The sequence below is a fragment of the Conger conger genome, chromosome 3, assembly GCF_963514075.1.
Source record: "Conger conger chromosome 3, fConCon1.1, whole genome shotgun sequence".
NCBI classification, from domain to species: Eukaryota; Metazoa; Chordata; class Actinopteri; order Anguilliformes; family Congridae; genus Conger; species Conger conger.
This window is the reverse complement of record NC_083762.1, coordinates 78275144-78297643: the sequence shown is the minus strand read 5'-3', so window position 1 is coordinate 78297643 and position 22500 is coordinate 78275144. Positions and strand designations below refer to the sequence as shown.

At 50.3% G+C, this 22500-nt stretch overlaps 1 protein-coding gene across 1 annotated transcript in view; it reads left to right on the top strand.

Annotated features, from left to right (window-relative positions):
* The window catches only part of cps1 (carbamoyl-phosphate synthase 1, mitochondrial), a 73371-nt gene that overhangs the window by 44872 nt on the left and 5999 nt on the right, over positions 1-22500 (top strand). The window contains exons 29-36 of the mRNA XM_061234312.1: positions 1543-1620; positions 4222-4329; positions 6161-6250; positions 6747-6917; positions 11936-12010; positions 13827-13925; positions 19738-19797; positions 20521-20633. Of these exons, the coding sequence (XP_061090296.1) occupies positions 1543-1620; positions 4222-4329; positions 6161-6250; positions 6747-6917; positions 11936-12010; positions 13827-13925; positions 19738-19797; positions 20521-20633 (794 nt within the window). The remainder of the gene's footprint in view (positions 1-1542; positions 1621-4221; positions 4330-6160; positions 6251-6746; positions 6918-11935; positions 12011-13826; positions 13926-19737; positions 19798-20520; positions 20634-22500) is intronic.

The following is a 22500-nucleotide window of genomic DNA, read 5'->3' as shown; positions in this document are numbered from 1 at the left end:
AGCCGTCTCTCACTGAGCTGACTGTGGGAAAGAACATGGACGCCACTCTGAGTCCAGAGGCCTTGACCATCACAGGGGCCGTGTCCATAGACCGCCTCAGCCCCCCCCTCCCACAGACAGCCAATGAGAGGCCTCAAAGGAGACATGACCTCTGACCCCTGACCCTTCACCCCGTAGTAAACCCCCAGAGACCGGCTTTCTCTCTGTGGATTGTGGAAGTTGAAATGTTTTTGTTTTTTTCTTATGCGTTCATGTTACCTGATGCATGCTCGGTCCACACGCTGGTCTGTGTTTTGTGTTTTAGTCTTGTTATATATTATTTTTATCTCAAGTTGTTTGTTTTAAGTTGCTATTTGCTTGTTAAATCTTCTTACCCCACTGGCAAGTCTTGAAATGAGTCAAAAGTGTCTCCCCTCCTTGGCTATAGTTGGCTATAGCCTCTCATTTAGCAAAAAAGTAATAAAATAAGATTTTGAGACTAAATGTAACACTGAGCCTTTCAGACCCTGTGCACATTCCAATGTACACCACTTGTTCAACAATTCAAGTCCATTGAATCTTACATGTTACATTTTATAACCGTTCGGACCTCAACTGGAATGTACAACAAAATAATTAACCTTTTTCCTGATTGAATCTCATTTCTGAATGCATTTGGGATGGGGAAAATGCATAGTTGTATTTTCCCCATCCCTGGAACATAATGCAGGTCTGAAGGAGCTAAAATACTTGTTGGGCTTGACTTATTTTTGTTTTTGTTTTTGCAGTGCACTTATCTAAGTATGCACAGACTTTCCCTGTCTGCAGCAACCAACTTTTTGCTTATTTTCTCTGAGCACATCTGACAAGCCTCTTCATTAAACATGCAGCCCGCATGCTGACTGTTTGCCTGTAAGGGCCTCTTTCAGTGCCTTTTGTGCCGGCGTTTCCTCAGAGGAGAGGCTGGTTCTCACCAAAAATCTGATAAACGTGATCATCTGTTGCAACTTTTCGGATGTCCTAACTGACTGTTCAAAGCTTTAAATGGATAATATTTTAATAATGCTTAACACATATGTCTCCTGGGTGCTGATAAACCGATGATGAATACACTAACGTAACATCGCAGCACAAAACTCACAAAGACAGGGTAAAGGGCAGTTGTTTTTTTTTCATAACTTTAATAGTAGCAAAACTCAGCAGAATTATACTTTTCGGGTACCTCATTTCATAGCCCCTGACATTCAAAAGCTCTGTTGTAAATGTCACCGGGAGGAATCCAACCGCTCGTCCGTGTGGGTGTAATAAGTACACACTGAATATCAAAAAAGGTGGTTTCACCAAAAGGGGGGGGGGGGGGGGGGGGGGGGCACATTTCACAAGCCTGGCACAAGCTGCCCTGTTTGATAGTCATGGGGCTTGCATGGCAGCCAATCGCCGTCGGTGTGCGAGTGTGTGTATGAATGGGTGAATGGAGAAGCATCAATTGTACAGCGCTTTGGATAAAGGCGCTATATAAATGCCGACCATTTACCATTTACCATTTACCCTTCCGTCCTGCAGGAGCACCCGGTGGTCATCACTAAGTTCATCTGCGGAGCCCGGGAGGTGGAGGTGGACGCTGTCGCCAAGGCGGGCAAGGTGAGCCAAACCGACGGTCCTCTCAGTTCTGGCACAAAATGGCTGCCGTGCATCACCCAGGTGGGTGCTGCATATTGGTTGAGGAGAGTTTCCCCTTCATCACTGCAAAGCGCTAGAGTCTAAATGCAATATCTATCTATCTATCTATCTATCTATCTATCTATCTACACTCAGTGAGCACTTTATTGGGTATTTATTAGATTTAATCCATTTACTAAGTCTTCTGCTGCTGTATTCACTTAGAGGCGTTGTGTGTTCAGAGATGCTCTTCTGCCTACCACTGTTGTAGTGTGTGGTTATTTGCATTGCTGTCACCTTCCTGTCAGCTTTGACCAGTCTGGCCCTTCTCCTCTGACCTCTCTCACGAAGAACATATTGCTACCCGCAGAACTGCTGCTCACTGGATGCTTTTTGTTTTTCACACCATTCTCTGCAAACGCTGGAGACTTTGGTGCGTGAAAATCCCAGGAGATCAGCAGTTTTTGAGATGCTCAAACCACCCTGGTCTGGCACCAACAATCACTAAGTCACTAAGATCACATTTCTTCCCCATTCTGACATTTGTTGTCATTTGTCATCAAGTGAGATATATGTCAATGGGGAAAGAGAATGTCACAAGTCAAGTAAATAGTTACTTCAAACATAATTTAGCTACAGCATAAAACTATATTCTCTTTACGAGAATAAAACTCTTGCTAAGACAGACATTTTCTGTAGTTAAATTAGTTGTTGTTACTATGCGTTTCACCACCACCTGGTCAACAGGAGGCGCTTCGTTGCCTGTTGTTGTCTGTCAGCCACAATCACGTCGATAACGGCCAGCAAGTTTTTAAAAAGGGACTGTTTGGCGAAACGGGGTATTTTTTTTCCTCCCTGCCGGTCCTTTGCGGCGGGCATTGACAGAATGCCAAACAGACAGCATTATTCATGCCAGCCAGCGTGCCAGACCAGGGAGCACACACTGCGCGCCTCCTCCATATTAATCACGGCCGGCGTCTGAAGTGTGTTAATGAACGATACGGTTATCGAGCGTTTAAAGGCGCTAATGATGCCGCAGTTCATGAAATTCCGCTCCGGTTCCCCAGCGGCCAGAGAGAGTTCGCTCTCGGAATGAGGGGTTGGTGCTGCTCCTGGTATTTTTCCAGCGTCGGAAATAATTGACCCTTCGTTACCTGCGAGAATGTGTCCTTTAATTTACTTCCTATTAAATAAAACATCGTCGCGATTTATATGCCGGTCCCTTCGTTCGTGAATTTCTGCCCAAAACTGATGGTCATGCGGGACTGGAATGCATCCGGACGGTAGGGAGACGAAGCTTTGTAAGTAACGGATGTCATCCATCAGGTCCCTCTCAGTACACGCTGTGCTCCGTTTTCTGGGCTAGCCTAGCATTGCAGCTTCGCTTGTACCTCGGGTTCGAAATGCTATTTCCCACCGATGAAACTTTGACCACCTGAACATGAAAGGGCTAAATAATTCAAGCTGCAGTTTTAGCCGTCTGGTTAAAAACACAAAGCGGCTTGCCTGCGCTCATCACAAGCTGCGGAAATGGCGGCTGCTTTTTTGCTCGTTATGTTTATTTATTTATTTATTTATTTATTTATTTATTTATTTACTTCCCCAAGGGAATCTGCATTCGAGCTGGGAGATTATTTAGGCTTTTTTAGTTTAAGAATTCGAGATGGCTACATAAAAAGTTGGTCTTGGCCACCGAATAATGCTATCCTTTAGCAAAGCACGTCATAATCCCTTCAATATCCAGCTGTAAAGTGGATTATATTATAAACTGTATTCTGACTTTTGAGTCATGCTGGATAATAACATTTCCTGGGTAAATATACAGCAAGGTTTTTCACAAAGAAAGAATAAAAAGCTGTTACCGGAATCAGGTGGGATGCACACACAAGTCCCTGTGGCTCTGCGGGACTACAATTGTGCTGTTTTCTTGTCAACAGCAATATTCCCTTTAGGAAAAGCCTGTGCTGAGTACAGTCACGTTGAGAGTGTATGTCCTTGTTCCTCAAAATCCCGGCCCTCTGGGGCTGAGAACTGCTGGTTTTCCACCCTCCCTTTACCTGGGAGTCTGGTGTGAAGACAGTCTGGCCAATCAGTTAATTAATGGTTCAGTTAATTACCTGGGCAGATAGAAAACTTGGGCCGGATTTGGATTTGAGGGTCAGAGTTGAGGATCTCCTGTGTGTGTGATTTCGGGAAGATTGGGCAGCCCTGCCAGCTCTTGGCTTTGCAGTGTTGTGATTGGGCGACTCTGCCAGCTGCTGGGTTTGCAGTGTTGTGATTGGGCGACTCTGCCAGCTCCTGTGTTTGCAGTGTTGTGATTGGGCAGCCCTGCCAGCTCCTGGGTTTGCCGTGTTGTGATTGGGCGACTCTGCCAGCTCCTGGGTTTGCAGTGTTGTGATTGGGCGACCCTGCCAGCTCCTGGGTTTGCAGTGTTGTGATTGGGCGACTCTGCCAGCTCCTGTGTTTGCAGTGTTGTGATTGGGCGACTCTGCCAGCTCCTGGGTTTGCAGTGTTGTGATTGGGCGACTCTGCCAGCTCCTGGGTTTGCAGTGTTGTGATTGGGTGTCTCTTCTCTGTCGTCAGGTGCTGGTCCACGCCATCACTGAGCACGTGGAGGATGCTGGGGTCCACTCTGGTGACGCGACGCTCATGTTACCGACACAGTCCATCAGCCAGGGGGCGCTAGAGAAGGTGTGCACCCACACGCAGCTGCTTCAGTTTAACCCCACACTCTCAGAAAAAGTGTTTGTCACTGGGGCAGTACCCTATAGGTACAGAAAATTGTTCTCCTAGTCTCCTATTAGTAATATATAATGAATTTGTACCTTTTTTGCTTGGAGAATGTACCCAAAGAGAACAGTACTGTGCAATCAGGGTTTGGGAAATTAGATCCTTTGAAGAACAATGAATGTTCCTCCACTGTCACTTTATGTCTTGAGAGTGCAGCTAACACAGAATGTTCTCATAGTGTTACTGGAATGTTTTGTCAATATTAGGCTATAACATTGCCGGTACATGGCAGCAACGTTGTGAGAATGCTTTTTTGTTAGTTGGGAGGGGCCTGCACAGTTTTTTTAACGCTGTCACCTCATGGCAAGAAGGCACCGAGTTTGAATCTTGGCTGAGGGCATTTCTGTGCGGAGTTCTCCCCGTGTCATTGCTTTCTGCTGGGTACTCTTGTTTCCTCCCACAGTCCAAAGACATGCAGGTTAGGTTCCCTGGTGAACCTAGATCAGTGTTCCTCACTCCTGGTCCTGAAGAGCCGCAGAGTGTGCTGGCTTTTGTTGTTACTCGGCGCTTAATTGATAAATTAAAGCAGTTAAGTGCACAGTTAATTCACCCTACCTGGTTTCTCAGGTCTGAATTTGTTGCTGGTGTTAAGGTGAAAACTAAAAACCTGCACACCCTGCGGATCTCCGGGACCAGGAGCGAGGACCGCTGTCCTAAATTGTCCTTGCGTTATGAGTGTGCGAGTGAATGGTGTGTCTGCCCTGTGATGCTTTTGTGACCTGCTCAAGGTGTATTCCTGCCTTTCACCCAATGCATGCTGGGATAGGAGCAAGTGCTTTGGAAAGCAGATGGATGGGATGAATTATTATGCATTAATATTAATATTATAGTTACTGTACCAGACATCTTAACCTGTACTAAAGCAATACGGGAGGAATGAGTAATAGTTTCAGTCTCGTTTTATGTAACCAGGCAGTGACACTACTGCTGGTACGAGCCTGGTGCTATCTGTCTGTCAGTCAGGTCTAATCTTGTTCCTTTTACATTTCCGGGAAAAACCTTTCAAAACAATGAATCGTGGAATATAGTATGAACTAAAGCAATTGGCTTCAGACCTCACGGTGTAATGAGAATTTATTTATTTATTATTTTTAGTCTGTGTATAATGAAAGACCATTGTGCGGATCTGCGTGTAGGTCATATGCAGTCTGAATGCACCCACTGACGGCTCTGAGATTGGAATTGGAAAATTGCCTGTGAACCACCGATGTGAGCCAGGAGTAAATTAGTGTGGGGTATTTCTTATTCACTGGAGTGAATTAGAAATCCTGAAAGCTCATGATGTATGACTTCAGGCAGGGCCAAAAGCTGAAGAGAAGATATCCCTGCTCCTTGAAAATTGAGCTGGTCAAGCTGGCCATAAGCTAGTCTAGCTGGGTATGAGCTGGTCAACCAGCTAATGCTGGTAGCTTCTGTGAGCTGGGAGCTGGTCAACTGGTTGATAGAAAAAAAAAGAGGAACATTTTCCGCTAATTGCCTGCACTAGGCTGTGCATATGGAGGTTTTGATAATATTCCATCAAATCTCAATTTTGCATCCAAAACTGTATTAGACCCTGTTTCCCTTACCAATGTGGCCTTCATGGATGTGCATCAACCTTCCACAGCCAAATTGCATGGCTATAACTTTGTGTACAGAGCGATTTGTTCTTAATAATCAAATGAACAGTCCATAGACAATAGTCAATGAACAGCGTGTCTATCTTGTCATGCGTTTGTCTCTTAATCTCCAGGTGAAAAATGCCACACGGAAAATTGCCAAGGCCTTCGAGATTTCAGGGCCGTTCAACACGCAGTTCCTGGTGAAAGGAAATGATGTCATGGTATGATAAAATGCCTTCTCCATGCTGTTTAAGGACACAAGTAGATACACCTATGCATTTTGACCACAGAAAAACGGCAGGAAAATGCAGAAATGTTGTATACGGTAACTGGTGGTACAGTAACATTAGTAGCCAGTTTACTACTATTTTAGAATAGATATTTTTCCTTATTTTTGTTTTATTTTGATTATGTGATATTTTCATACTGTATGTCATTGTAACTCTGTTAGAAATGAGTAGTATGGACGCAGTTTGGCTGCGCTTTTTGTGCAGAACAATGGGTTATCTCATTAAGCCTGACTGCTCAAACTCTTAAACGACGGGGGTCTTGGCTAGCCAATTGACGACATACTCGGTGTCATGTGACCGAGCTGCGTCACGCGATCTTTGGCCTTTTTCCACAACGTTACAACAGCCTTGGTTTCGCATTATGACCCGGGAGGGGTGTTCCTGGGTCACGTGACCTCTGACCCTCTGTCATGTGACCTGCGCGCAGGTGATCGAGTGCAACCTCCGCGCCTCCCGCTCCTTCCCCTTCGTCTCCAAGACGATCGGCGTGGACTTCATCAGCGTGGCCACGCGTGTGATGGTGGGCGAGCCGCTGGATGAGTCACGCCTGCCCTCGCTGGAGAACCCCATCATCCCCGTCGACTACGTCGGCATCAAGGTGAGCGGCCGGAGCCTCTCTCTGCCCACCCCCTGTCCTCCAGGGCCAGGGGCCTGTTCCTCTGCCCACCCCCTGTCCTCCAGGACCAGGGCCAGGGGCCTGTTCCTCTGCCCACCCCCTGTCCTCCAGGGCCAGGGGCCTGTTCCTCTGCCCACCCCCTGTCCTCCAGGGCCAGGGGCCTGTTCCTCTGCCCACCCCCTGTCCTCCTCCTGTCCTCCTCCTGTCCTCCAGTCCAGGGTCTGCGGCCTGTTCCTCTGCCCACCCCCTGTCCTCCTCCTGTCCTCCTCCTGTCCTCCAGTCCAGGGTCTGCGGCCTGTTCCTCTGCCCACCCCCTGTCCTCCAGTCCAGGGCCAGCGGCCTGTTCCTCTGCCCACCCCCTGTCCTCCTGGGTAATTAGTGCTACTGAGGGTGTATTCCTGCCTTCGCCCACTGTATACTGGGATAGGCTCCAGCCTCCTCTGCGACCATGTTCAGGATAAGCGGGATGAGATAATGTAACGGATGCACGGATGGACTTTCAGGTCAAAAGTTGTATAGAGTTTCCGCCCGGGCTTCTACCCACAATGCACCGGCGGGGAGGCAGGATGAAGGGAGAGGATAGGGTGGCTCTCCGCTCCCCGCTCTCTTCTCTCCGCGTGACGCACCCCAGCAACACCCCGTGCTTCGTCTCAGGACGAAAACCCAATAAGAAGGTTCTGGTTCAGCCAGCTAATGCGGGCAGGGGACAATTACAGCGCTTCGCCGGTGAATACACTTCATTATGTCTACGCGCGCGCGTTACAATGGATATGTATGAGAAGGCTTTAACGATAAGGAATATAGATAGTCATTACGCTCAGGTTTTTCTTTTTTCCGCGGCTGTGTGACTAATTACCGGGCTTGGTACCGTCACGTTTAATGGGCTGGCGGTGTGATTACCGCCGGGCTCCTCTGCACCCTCCGCCGTGGCTGCAGCGCACACGCCTGGAGCTCGAGCACGGCGTAACGCTTTTAACAACGCCATTTCCCCCGGAGTCATTTCCTGCGTAATTACCCGCACGTCGCCACACAATGGAGGGGCGAGAGGGGGGGGGGGGGATGGGGGGCGGAGGCATCCGGGCAGGTATAATCCCTGTCTCGCTCCACTCCGTAACTTTTCAATATCCACTCCGCCGTGGAGGGGGGGTTTTTACTCGTGCCCGGGAATACAGATGGGCTTCCGTCGCCCCCCCCCCTCGCCGACTCACTCAGGGCCCGGTTTGTGAAGACGGTCGGTTAGCATGCGCTCAGCCTTTTGCCGCAGGCTAAATTAGCAATGCGACCGATGATTGGTGCAAAACTAGTATTGTGTCCAATCATTGGTCTTGCGATTGGTTTTTTGTGTGCTAAACACAAACACATGCATATGCTCACACACACACACGCACGCGCGTGCATACCGTCACAAAATATTGACCTGTTTTGAATTCTCTTTTATCACTCTCTCCCTAACTTCCCATTTGAGAACCCAAACAAAGTTTATTTGCACATCTTCAAAGTTCTCCATCTGTCCGTCCCATGTGTATGCTCTCTCCCTCTCTCCCCTCTCTCTCTCCCTCTCCCTCTCCCCCCTCTCTCTCTCCCTCTCCCTCTCTCTCTCTCTCTCTCTCTCTCCCCCTCTCTCTCTCTCCCTCTCCCTCTTTGAAGGGGATAAGACCGGTCCCTACATTCTCTCTGACCTGGCGTGTTAGGGGTGAATGTTTCCAGCGCCCCCCAGCACCCCCGCCCCCTCAGCTCAAACGTAGCCCCACGCCCCCTCGTCCCCCCCCCTACCCCCCGCCCCCTCATCCTCCCCCCCTACCCCACGCCCCCTCATCCTCCCCCCCTACCCCACGCCCCCTCATCCTCCCCCCCTACCCCACCCCGGAGACTTGTGTAAACACTAAACGATCGGCGTGTTAACATATGCCGTCATCTCGGTGGGACACTCCGCTGTAAACAAATTGAAATGCATGAATAAATTAGGCAGCCCCCCACCCCGCCCTCACGCACCGTCTGAGGCGGACCATCACCCCGGCTGCCAGAGAGCACGGTGCGGCTTCAAAACCCCGCCAAACCCCGCGCGACTCGCCCGTCCCCCTGCGCCTCTCGGGCCCAGAGAACGTCCCGGGAGCGCGCGCCTCTCCCGCTAACAAGTTCCGGCTGAGCCGCCGTTTCCCAGCGGCCATTTCCCCCCCAAACCGCGCCGTAACACCGCCCCCGTTCTTCACTTAGACAACGCTGGCCGAGACCCCAGCTGAGATTAGAACGAGAACAGTGCACACAGGGGCCAGTCTGAGATCTTTGAGAGGAGATAACGGAGAGTAACCGTGGAGATGGCCCGCCTTGGCGCAGGGCCTGCTGGTGCGTGAGTATCATATCTGAACTACGGACATGGCCAATGGGGGCGACATTGGCCCCGGGGGGTAAGAGCAGTAGTCTCTTGGCGTTCGGAGGGTCGCCGGTTCGATCCCGCCCTGGGTATGTTGAAGTGTCCCTGTGCAAGACGCCTAACCCCCAAATGCTCCTGATGAGCTGGTCGGCGCCTTGCATGGCAGCCAATCGCCGTCGGTGTGTGAGTGTGTGTATGAATGGGTGAATGAGAAGCATCCGTTGTACAGAGCTTTGGATAAATGCGGTATATAAATGCCAACCATTTACCATTTACTATTCACATGGTCATTTTCACCCCCTCTTTGAACCCGTTGAATCCACAGAAGAACCCTGTCTAGTCATGGGTTTCTTTGTCTGGTAAAATGGTTCTTGTCTCGGAGCTTTCACACTTCACACCTATGACAGAGGGTTCCTTAAAGATCTAAGAAGAGTTCCTCTCTGGCAGGGGTGGACGAGAGGATTTTGTGCCAACTTCCACTCTTAATTATTTAATTAGCTCAATCATTTCGTCATCTGACATGTGTACAAGTATCAGCTACAGCTGCAGGCTGCCAGTGTATGCTAAAGATTCTACTGTGCTCAAGTTCAGGATTGAACCAGGGTAGTTTATAGAGCTGTCAGCAAATTAAAAGTAAGGTAATTGGCTGGAACAAAAACCACTGCGCAGACTGGCCCTTCAGGACCCGGAGTTGTGCACCTCTGCCCTATGGAAACAAGCCAATGAAGCCTGTTTTGCTGGAGGAATTCTGTACACTCCTGGAAACACATCGGACTCTAGTTATACTGCTGCACAGATGTTGAGTTTCCTTACACACTTTTTTCTAAAGCTGCAACTGGACAGCACAAATAGGCAGCTTCCCATTAGTGCAGTGTAACACATTTCAAATGTTATTATATCCAAAATAATGTGCTGGTATATATCTGGTAAAAAGTTTGGTGCAAATTCTATGGAGTGAAGGAATATCTTAATGGTAGACAGACTATGGTAGGCATGAGTTGCCAAATAAAACCGTTTTATATACATATTCGTATTTCACACATTTTGTATTTTAACATTAAATGTGGCTTATTTCAATTTCAAAAACATTTATTTATTTATTTTCAAATCTTTTTCTCTATGTTTAAATACTTTTTACACAGGTCTTCCAGAAAGGACAGTACTATAGAACAAAATGCTCACGTTTAACATTTATTCTAAACATAGCATAAAACAAACAAACAAAAAAAAAAAACATGAAAAACGCGATAAAAATGATAATGAACCTCAGGGTTTGACCGACCGTCCTGCAAATCACGCCGTGAATCAGAATCAGCCATCGGATTTAATCATGAACACCCCGCACGTAGTCTAAGCACACACTTTACGGAGTTTCATTCTCCACGCTCCGGCGGTAGGCGGGATTGTTCCAGGAGAGCCCTGGACTGGCATTACCGTCCCCCCTGCGGACGGCGGCATTAGCATGCGCGTGCGAGCCTGCTGCATCCGCCGCTGATTAGCCGGCTTCAAGGATGCCTTCTCCCCCGCGTCTCAGCCTGGTCCTCTCTACCGTGAAGTGTTTGGGTCCGCGGGAGAGACCTAAACGGGGTAATGCGCGCTGTCTGGCTTTAATTGGGGAGATAAGGACCTGACGCCGCCCGCGCCTGCCGCCTGGCACGTCAGGGAGGGTGCGGAAGGGGGCGCGGGGTGGGGGCGGGGTGGGTCTGACACGGACGGGCCGCCCCACACATCGGCTGTCTCTGCCTCGCCCTCGTGTCCGAAACGCCCCCCAAAACGCCCCTAACCCCCGCCCCCAGAGCCAAATTCCTCCCCTGCCTCCTGCGGTCAGCTCTCTGTGTTCACTTCATCCGTTAATTATGCAAAAGACACGCATCACGTCACGTGGGGAAATCGTGTTATAAACAGCTCGGAAACATTGTAGTTTTAAAATGGTTGCCGTTGTTTTCCTCGGATCGGAATCAGAATGGAATGAGACTGGAGAAAGACTCCAGGATGTTATGAAAAGCTTCAAGACGCCAAAAATATGTGTGTGGGCCTTTTAACGAGAACACGTCCGATCGCCAGCGTCGGCTAACGGGCTAACGTGCTAACGGAGGCGTTCCCGTGGGGGTCGGCCCCCGCGGCCCCCTTACTAAAAGCTGAGACAGGGGGTGGAATTTGTGTGGCAAATGATCCGTGTGTTTGGCCGCTCCGGAGGAGGTGGGTGTTGAGCATGGCTGGGGCCTCTAGGTGGCAGTGTTGCAGCAGGCTGTTGAAACGGCAGGCGACAGAGCGACCGATTGGCTGCTCTAGTTTTAAAAGCAGGTGCGGAGCTGCACACTTTTGTGACTTTTTTTTTTTTTTTTTTGAAAACCCTCAACAGCGAGATCGATGTTTTTATCGGTGTCCTCCCGGCTCAGTCAACAGGCACAAACATGCGGGTCGACGCACACACACACAAGTGTCAACACGCACACACACACACACAAACGCGTGTCGATGCACACACACACACAAACACGTGTTGACGCACACACACGCGTGTCGATACATACACACGTGGACGCATACACACACGCGTGTCGACGCACACATACACACACGCACAGGAGCGTAATTACTCCCTCCCTCCCTCTCTGTCTCCCCGCAGGCTCCCATGTTCTCCTGGCCCCGGCTCCGGGATGCAGACCCCGTTCTGCGCTGTGAGATGGCGTCGACTGGAGAGGTGAGTCACCCAAACCTCACACCCCACACCCCTCACTCCCCAAACCCCACAACCCCCACACCCCCCACTCCCCAAACCTCACACCCAAACCCCACACCCCACACCCCACCCCCCACTCCCCAAACCTCACACCCAAACCCCACACCCCTCACTCCCCAAACCCCACAACCCCCAAACCCCTCACTCCCCAAACTTCAACCCTCCCCCCCCCCCCAAAACCTGAACCCCAAACCCCACCCCCAAAAAAACCAAACCCCACTCTCCAAACCTGAACCCCCAAACCCCTCTCCCCACTCCCCTCTCCCCACTCCATTAATCTCCATCCAAACACACTGTTTAGTTTCCGTAATCAGAGAGCAAATGCTGGCGGATTGCAGCGGAGGGTCCCAGCTCTGACTTAATAACCCCGCGCCTCATTAAAAAGGGATTTATGTAATTGTGTAGGGGGCTCCAAAACGCCCCCCCCCCCCCCTCCCTTCTGGCCCCCCTCGGGATGCCCCGCTCGGTGGCGGATAAGGCCGGGCGCTGGAATCCGCTGGGCGGGGGGGTCAGAGGGGGGGGGGGGGGGCGGGGGCGGGAGCTGGCGAATCACACGGCTAGGTCCGGCTCGGAAGGCGGGCCCAGGGTCGGGCTGGCTCCGTCGCCGGGCGGCGCCACGGAGAAGCGCGGTTTTTTCATTTCCACGGCAACGACGTGCACCTGCTGTCCTTGGCAGCGGCATGGTGGTTGGTTTTCTCCTTCAGGGCCGAGAGAGAGAGAGAGAGAGAGAGAGAGGGAAAGAGAGACAGAGAGAGGGAAAGAGAGAGAGAGTGAGGGAGGGAGAGAGAGAGAGAGAGAGAGAGAGAGAGAGAGAGAGAGAGAGAGAGAGAGAGGGAAAGTGAGGGAGGGAGAGAGGGAGAGAGAGAGAGGGAGAGAGAGGGAAAGAGAGAGAGAGAGGGAGAGAGAGAGAGGGAGAGAGAGGGAAAGAGAGAGAGAGAGAGAGAGAGAGACAGAGAGAGACAGTTTGCATTCTGTCAACACCTTTCAGTCTGTTTAAACAGTTGGGTTTGGTTTGGGTTTTTGTGGATTTTTTCTTTTATGCCATATCAAAGACGGCCTCTTCATCCCTAACAAAGGGAGTGCCGTGGATTTTTATTCATAAACGTTGCCCCAGAAATCTACCCTAACATTCGCAGATGAACGCACTGCGCTTTTGTTCTTTATTGTTTCTGGGATTCCAGTGAGTTGACTTTTTGCCATTTTGAATTTTGCACAATAGAGTCTCTCAATAGAACATTTTCTGAAGCGAAGCGGTGTCTGAAATCTCTCCCGTTCGGTGGGATTTCTCCCTTTGTGCAGAGCAGTTCAGTCAGTGCGCATCGCTTTTTAAACTGAGCCTGACTTTGTAGATGACTTCATCAATTTTTCCATCAGTACTCCTGAACCACATTAAATTGACAAGATTTAATATTCTCCCCTCCGTAATTACAGATACTTAGTTGGGTTTAAGAAGTATAAGTATTTTTCCTTTTTATATCTGGGACAAGGGTACCCAGCTCCAACACAAGGCGGACATTTTGTGTTCCTGAAACAGTGAAGCAGCTTAGCTGCCCATCGCTAGTCCTGAGGATGCCCCTGCATCCAGGTGGATGGCCGATATTCTGTCCAAGATTAAAAGTGGACCTACCCTGAAAGCTTGTTTTAATTACAGCACTGTGCAAACAGCCGCTTTCAGGAGCCTGGAGAGACGGTTGGCCTCATTGTCTCTCGATTCATCTTCATCATCTTCCTCCTCTTCCTCCTCCTCCTCCTCCTCCTCCTCCTCCTCTCTCTACAGGTGGCCTGCTTCGGACCAAACATTTACTCTGCCTTCCTGAAGGCCATGCTGTCCACAGGGTTCAAGCTGCCCCAGAGGGGCATTCTGATCGGGATCCAGGTGAGGGCGCCGTCGAGCAGAAGCAGACCTGGGTCAGATACTGTCTGTAACTGCTTCGGATTCAAATGCGTTTCCATGCTTTACTGAGCTTGTCTGACGCGTTTAAAGGTATGGAATACTCCCAAAAAGTGCAAACCCCCACCTTCTGATCCTCTTGGTTGCCTCAATTTGCACCAGACAAGCTCAATCGAGCAAGCTCTCTCTTGGTCCAGGCCTGGTCAGAATCAGCTAAACAAGCCAACTTGTTTTAACCAATTAATACCCACTTGCTCTCCACGTGATTGGTCCATGGTTGTGGTGTGTCATATGGAGTTTCCCCCATCAGTGGTGTTACCTGTCAGTCTGCCCCCCCCCCCCCCCTCGGTGTTCCCAGTGCATTGTAGACCTCACCAATCACTATTTTTATAGAAATATAATGCATATCACTGAATTTACATAATGTTAAGTTCAGCCCCATGGTGTGGGTGTGGGCACTTACATTTTTTAAATTAATGGCATTTGGCACACAGTTCATTAGACTAAGCAGGAGACACTCCTCCCCTGGAGCAATGCAGGGATAAGGACCTTGCTCAAGGGCCCAACAGCTGTGCGGATCTTATTGTGGCTACAACAGGGCTCGACCACCGACCTTGCGGGTCCCTGTCTTGTACATTAACCACTATGCTACAGGCCTCCCTTCTTAACATTTCTCCTTATCAACTGATAAACCAAAGACCAAAAGGCCTGTTTTGTATGTATGGCTACATCTCCACGATTTCAGAAAAAACGAAGAAAACGTTGTGCCCGTATTTTCATGTAGTTGCCAAAATGTTTATTGATTTATGTGAAGTATTCCTGAGGGGAAAACAGATTTTACTTCCCTTTTGACATCTTTTTCCTCAATGCTAAATATGTGCCCGTGTATTCGGGAAGTCAAGGGGACGTTCTGTATTTTAACCTAATTAGAAACGTCAATCTCAATCTTTTTGCAGCCTCGTCAAATTAGCCGTAGCTGGAAGCTGTCATAGTGCATCGGGGGGGTTTTTTTTGTAGCGGTGTGCCTTTTTCTGCCGTGCACAGCATCGAGATCCAGCCGCGCTGACGTGGCTCCGCTGGGCTTGCTTAGAAAGCGCTTTACATCTGAGGAGATAAAGCAGGCCTGTTTTATGAGGGGAGTGTGATGCATATTACAAGGCCTGCAACTTATCACACGGAGACCGCGCGGCGTCAGAACCCCGGCGTCGGAGATTCACGCGACTGCAGCTGACGGCGTTGACGTGTCAGAGAGGAAGACGGAGTGCGCGGTAACGCAGACGGGGCCCAGCGCGAGAGAGAGGATTAATGTCACGCAGAGACGCCGACTGTCACCGGCCCCCCGGGAACCCCGAGCGAAAAGTTACTGACTGAGAGTACGCCCGTTACCCCCAACGCAATGTCGGTTTTGCGAGAATGCCGTTTGCCAGCAGAATTTCAGTCGGGTGCGTCAATGTGAAGGAGTAACCCGAGAAGGGGATGTGTTAAGTAATGTGCATTACTTGTTGGAGGGTTTCCAGGTCCGATAAAACAGTTGCGCTTACATTGTGTGTAGTGATCATTATTATATTAAGATTGATGATTCACCTTTTTTTTTTAAGAATTAACTTTTTCTCTGAAAGCCAATTACAGTAGGTTGCCTCAGGAATGTAATTTTGTAATTTGCTGTTTCTGCCATTTCAATGAATTGTTTTGTAAAATGATTGCCCCAGAATGACTGCTTAGCCAGCTTAAAAGACTGTTTAATGAAGGTATATATCTGAACTCTTTCCCTGGATTTAGCCGCATATAGACCCACCTTTACTGCCTAGTCAGTTGCGGCCATCTTCCCTCGAGCAGTGAACCTGTAGCTGCACACTTCAGGTCCGTTTCGACGAGGTTTTGAGTGTTTTGTTGCAGTCAGAGTGTGTCTCCACGCGTGTATGAGAATATGCGCGAACGTGCGTATTTGCCCTTTGAACATCTGTGTGACAACATTTGTCTAGAATGACCTCCCTCTCTCCCTCCTTTACTCTCTCGCTGAGCTGTACCTTTCTGTCTCTCTCTTTCTCAGTTTCTCTCTTCCTCCCTCTCTCTCCCTCCATCCTCTCTCTCCATCTCTCCCTCCCTCCATTCCTCTCCCTCTCCCTCTCTCCATCCCTCTCTCTCTCCCTCTCCCTGCCCCCTCTCTCCCCCTCTCCCCTTCTCTTCTCTCTCCCTCTCCTTCCCTCCCTCTCCCTCTCCTTGCCCCCCCTCTCTCCCCTATCCCCTTCTCCTCTCTCTCCCTCTCCCTCTCTCTCCCTTCCTCCCCCTCTCCCTCTCATCTCTCCCTCTCTCCCTTCCTCCCCCTCTCCCCCTCTCCCTCCTCTCTCTCTCTCCCTCTCCCTATCTCCCCCCTCCTCTCCTCTGCTGTGCTCTTAAATCCATCCTCCATCTCTCCCTCCCTCTCCCTCCCTCCCTCTCCCTCTCTCCCTTCCTCCATCTCTCCCTGCCCCCCTCTCTCCCCTTCTCCTCCCTCTCTCCCCCTCTCTCTCCCTCTTCCTCCCCCTCTCCCTCCCTCCCTCTCCCTCCCTCCCTCTCTTCCTCCCCCTCTCCCTCTTCCTCCCTCCCTTCCTCCCCCTCTCCCTCCCTCCCTCTCCCTCCCTCCCTCCCTCCCCCCTCCTCCCCTCTCCTCTCCGCGCTGTGCTCTTAAATCCCGGGCATGGCAGATGGGAGTTGACAGTCGTTATCCCTCATCACAGGTGGCTGTTTGGTGTGTCACAGGCACTCAGTGCACTTTTGATGGAAGCGTAGCGTCACGCCGTTATGAAACCAGACAACCCGCCCCCAGACGGCAGAGTGGTTACCTCTCTGGGAACCTGCCAATAACGTCTCGTCTCATACGCTGTGGGTCTGGGGGGGGGGGGGGGGGGGGGTTCTGGTGTGCTCCAGAGCTGGGGGGGGGGGACCCTTATTAGCCTAGCAGAGACGCACAGCTGGGGGTGAAGCGGATACAAACACAGGGCTTCAGTGGTGTGTGTGTGTGTGTGTGTGTGTGTGTGTGTGTGTGTGTGTGTGTGTGTGTGAGAGTGTGAGTGAGTGAGTGAGTGTGTGTGTCTGACCTGACCCTGCCTCCACTGTGCCTTGGCCGCCCACTTATGCTCCTGTTATGACACGCATCAGTTATTACGCCCAATCCTGGCTCGGCGGGAACGGGAGATCGCCTCTACTGAGGTCAGCTGACCAATGGAGCAACACAATACTGACAGCACGCATTCAGATTCCGGTGTCCCTCCACACCTGTGCCGTCCAGACCCGGGTCAAACAGGTAATAGTTTTGGATTCAAATGCGTTTCTACGCTTCACTGAGCGTGCCTGGTGTATCTGAACCTACCAAACACTCTCAGAAAGTGCAAGCCCCCCTCTGGTCGTCTCGATTGGCTCGATTTGCACCAGGTAAGACGAATCATTGCACAGAGAAGTATTTGAATCGGGTCTGACCCAGTTGCGGTGGTGTCGTCCCGGACGCGGGGCTGTAGGGCTGGGGTGCGGCCTCCCCCGGCGTGCCCCTGCGTCTGAACCGCACGCGCGTTTGATCGCCTCCGCGGTAGCGCTCCGGAGCTGTGCTGCACTCCGAGGACACGCTGCCAGTGGATTCTCCCCGGGCTCCGAGCGCGATAATTATCTAATTAGCTGGATGCATTAAGAGCCCCCTCTCTGCAAAACCCCAAACATTTTGTAAGCAAAATATTTACCGAGCTGAGGGCGCCAGTTAAGTCATTTACGCTGTGAATTCATCACCCTGCCGTGTTAGAGATGTTAAATTGAGAAGATAATTAGATCAATTAAGACGCAGGGAGCAGATAAGGGCCAAAAATCTGCTAATTCAGGAAAGGAGAGAAAGCGCTGGTATTCTGTCAGGGGTCTGTCGGGTCCCTCAGTTGGTTTGCCAAGATTCTCCAAGCCTGGAGGTTTTTTTTTCCCCCTCCACTGAACTGTGATTGGGCTGGTGTCCTTGGGATGGTGGTGTTATTTATTTATTTATTTCTTTATTGTAATTAATGTTTTTTTTATTATTTTTATACTTTAATGAAAATTGCGACCGCCATACTTTTTTTTGTGGGAGAAACTTCTTGGTGAAAAAAAAGACACGCTGGGTCACACAGCCTCACTCGCAGAAACACACGCTACACACACCACTAACGCAAACAGCCTCACGCAGTGCTATCATAGAGGTGCCTGTGATTGGCTGAGAGAAGGCAAGATTGTTAGTGATTGGCTGGGTGATTTTCTGGCGAGGGGCGGGGCTTAATGCCAAGCTCAGTGACAAAGAAGTGGAGTGTGTTTGCGTTAGCGGCACGTGTAAAATCACCTGTGGCGCGAAACAGAGAGTGTTTCTGCGAGTGCTGCCTAAGATAAATGTTTAATGAGTTAACAGCATAGACCAGAGACCCTTTCATTCCTGGGCACACTCTAATACATAGCCTGAAGCCAGGACCCATCAAGTTCCTCTCAGACAGGTACGACGCTCTCATCTTCCCCAGCCTATAGGCCCTACAGCAGTTTCCCCGGCCCCGGTGCATTGTGGGTAGACATTCCCGAGACCCGGCGAGGTAAGACACTTTTCACTTAGTCTCGCTCGGACAGGTTATTTAAAGCCGCGCCGCGGTGAGGAGGGATGTGTGTTTCTGCGGGGCTCCTCCCTGCCTCCGTCCCAGCGCTGGCCCTGCGGAGGGACGATGCGTTAAACGTATTCCATTTAAATTCCCATTTTCAGCCGCGCGCGCATGAGGAGCCGGCTCATGAGGCGTGTCGAGCGTCTCGGCAGGACCGCCTCGCGTGTCCCGGGAGCCGGGCTGGGAATGACGGGGGTTGTGTTTCCCGGCTTGGCTCCAGGTGTGAGCGGCGGTGTTAAACTCCCATTAGAGACGCAGGAACCCGCGTGTTCCCGCTGCTCCCGGTTAACGGGCGCGCGGCGGGGGGGGTTTCCGCGGGGCGGTGTCGCGCACGGGCGCTCGCCGTTCGGCTGTGTCAGCGAGATTCGGCCTGCGGGGCCCTCCGCCAGCAGCCTCCCGTCGATCGGGGGAAGGGAGGCGCGGGTCAATACCTGCCGCTTAAAACCACGACGGTGAAAAGTGCTGACCGGACGTTTCCGTTCATTTCCATTCAATTCGGTTTTATTTGTATGCCGCTTTTCACGGAAAGGCTGCTCCAAAGACGCTTTGCAGAGCAGCAGGAGGGAAAGACGGGGGAAACACCGGCCCTGACCCTGCAAAATAGCAAATGAGAAAAAGCCTCGAACAGTGGTGAGGGAAAAACGCCGTGATGGGAAGCAGTCTCGGGCGGAGCCCGGCTATAGGGGGTTGCCCATGCTCTGCTGGCCTATGGGCTGTGAACTGGATTTGCTGTTGAACGTCCCATCTCTTCTCCCCCCGCTCCCAGTGTCTACACGTGGAATGTTGTGTATTTTGTTCCCGATAGAAGAAATCCAGGGTTGAAACGTTCCAGAGCTTGGCGGCCATGTTGAACAACATTAAGACACTACAAAAAACCATCTTAAGTGCTTTCGTCTATTCCGTATTGAGATTTTAAAAATTGCTTTCATTTTTTTTTTCTCGTATTTTTAAGCCGAAAATAAAAGCTTGTTTTAAGTTTTACACTGTGCTTCACAAGTGTTATTGTCTTACCCCAGTGGCCAATCCTGAATTGAGTCAAACTGTCTGACCTCGTTGGAAAAACATTTTTCTTATTGAGCAAAAACAGATTGAGAGCAGTGTCCAAACTGTGGTTTTAATCTCTAAACTCATCTCTATAAATGCTCGCTCTGTTTGTCCCTCCTCAGCACTCATTCCGGCCCCGGTTCCTGGCTGCTGCTCACCAGCTCAATGAGGAGGGCTTCAAGGTGAGGACTTCAGCAGCTTTCCCATCTCCCCACTGGGGGCAGAACCTTGACAGAGTCACTGGCAACCCACCGGATGCTGTGTGGCACCATCCACCCTAACGGAGCGAGAATACGGGGATTGAATAATGAATAAAGGCTGCTTAATTTAATTTTGGAGACTTATTTTGCGGGCGGCCTGAGTGGTGCAGTGGGTAGCACTGCCGCCTCACAGCAAGGAGGTCCTGGGTTCGAATCCCCGTTGGCCGGGGTCTCTCTGTGCGGAGTTTGCATGTTCTCCCCGTGTCTGCGTGGGTTTCCTCCGGGTACTCCGGTTTCCTCTCACAGTCCAAAGACATGCAGGTTAGGCTGATTGGAGAGTCTAAATTGCCCGTAGGTATGAGTGTGTGAGTGAATGGTGTGTGTGCCCCGCGATGGACTGGCAACCTGTCCAGGGTGTATGCCTGCCTTTCACCCAATGTATGCTGGGATAGGCTCCAGCCCCCCTGCGACCCTGTTCAGGATAAGCGGGTTCAGATAATGGATGGATGACTTATTTTGCAGCCACTGTCATTGGCTAATTAATATGTTCTCCAATAGGGAGGCGCATTGATGTATGTAATGTAATGTAACTATAAAGATGCATTTATCTCACCAAAAATCTCTCTCTATCTCTCTGCTACATCCTGCCGGTGCTGTCTGTTTATCTGTCCCTCCCTCCATCCCTCCATCCCTTCCTCCTTTCAGCTCTACGCCACTGAGGCCACCTCCGCCTGGCTCAACGTCAACGACGTTCCCTCCACCCCTGTGGCCTGGCCCAGCCAGGAGGGCAAAGAGGGACCCCTGCCCAGCATCAGCAGGTCAGAGGGGCCCTTATTCAGCGGGTCCAGGGGCCCAACACACATGAGGCCCAACACACATGGGACCCAACACACATGGGACCCAACACACAAGGGACCCAACACACAAGGGACCCAACACACATGGGGGCCGTATAACTTGATTTAATTGAATGTAATATAGCAGTACTATATTACCAACACACATGGGACCCAACACAAATAGGGCCTACACACATCAGGGCCTTATAACTTAAATTAATTTAATGTAATATAACAGTACTGTATTACATTACATGACAGTTATTTAGCTGACGCTTTTATCCAAAGCGACTTACATTGGTTAGACTAATGTGGGGTTAAGGGCCTTGCTAACGGGTTCACGGCTGCATTGATCTTGCTGTGGCCACACTGGGGCTTGACCCAGCAACCCTCCAGGTTCCAGTCAAACACCTTGGCCTCTAGGCTACAGGCTGCCCCCATATACTGTATAAGAGGGCAGTGCCCAAGATCAACCCCACCACTAAATGCATTAACAGCACTGAAAACAAATCACGGATAAACCTCAGATTTGACTTATATTCGCGATACCTATGTTTTATTATGTTTTCTCTTTCTGTTATGCTCCCGAGTAATTTATTACAAAAATCAATATTTCAACACACAGTGTCTTCATGGTGTATATGGTTTTTGTAATAAATTACTCTAAGGTTTCTCTCAACTGATTTTTTTTTTGTTCATTCAATTGAATTCAAATTGAAATAATCATTTTCAGCTGAAAATAAACAAACTATAGGTAACACATTGAAATGAAGGTATTAGGCCTTTCCAATAAGACATTTTTTCAGTGATGTCTATAGATTCAGCGGTTCCTTGTTTCCATTCTCACTCACACACACGCAGTAGGGAGAGCTGGTTCTCAGAAGATCATCTGCAGAAAACCTAAAGGCATTCATGGCAGGGTGACAGGGTCTCGCGTAGAGGAGTAGCCGTGTCATCCAGCGTGCTGGGCCTAATCGATCACACCTGGCCGTCAAAACCAATCTGTTAACCCCCCTCCGTGTCCACACGCAGGGTGACTGTGTGGCTGAGGGAGATGGGATAGAGGTAGGCTGGCCATGGCTGAGAGCAGGTGTGCCAGATATTCATACGCATGGAAATCGGTGGCCCGTTTAGGGGAATTGCACTGCACAGGGACCTTCTGTAAACGTTTCTCCTTCATTTTCCATTTTAATTGAAAGGATGAAATATAATCACAAAACATGTTCCATGAAAGTGTGTAATGCAGTAATGGAACTATCACAACGTTGCTTTGAATATTGAAACAAAGTCAGAAACCAGATTCACAAACCACGTCATGCAGTGATCATGTTTCTGAGTCTGTGACGGGCAGTGGTTTAACTGGGACTGGAGTATAACAAGCTCTCCAGGCAGTGGTTTAACTGGGACTGGAGTATAACAAGCTCTCCAGGCAGTGGTTTAACTGGGACTGGAGTATAACAAGCTCTCCAGGCAGTGGTTTAACTGAGACTGGAGTAAAACAAGCTCTCCGCTGGCTGTCTTTAAGAGGTCTCCCTGAGCAGGGGGGTGTGCTTGTGCATCACACAGCTCGACCCCACAGAAAGACGTCTACACGCCATGCCTCACCCCCCCGTCTCCACGATGAATTATCGAGGAATCATCCGCTGACCATGGCTGCTCATCACAGACAGTGCAGTGTGGCGTCGGTGCAGTGGTTAGCACTGGCGCCCCACAGGAAGCAGGTTCTGGGTTTGAGTCATGGCTGGCCCAGATTCCTCCTCTGTGTGGGGTGGGCATGTTCTTCACCGTGTTCACGTCTGGCTACTCCTCCCGTCAGCATTATTATATACACAAAGACCTGCATTGC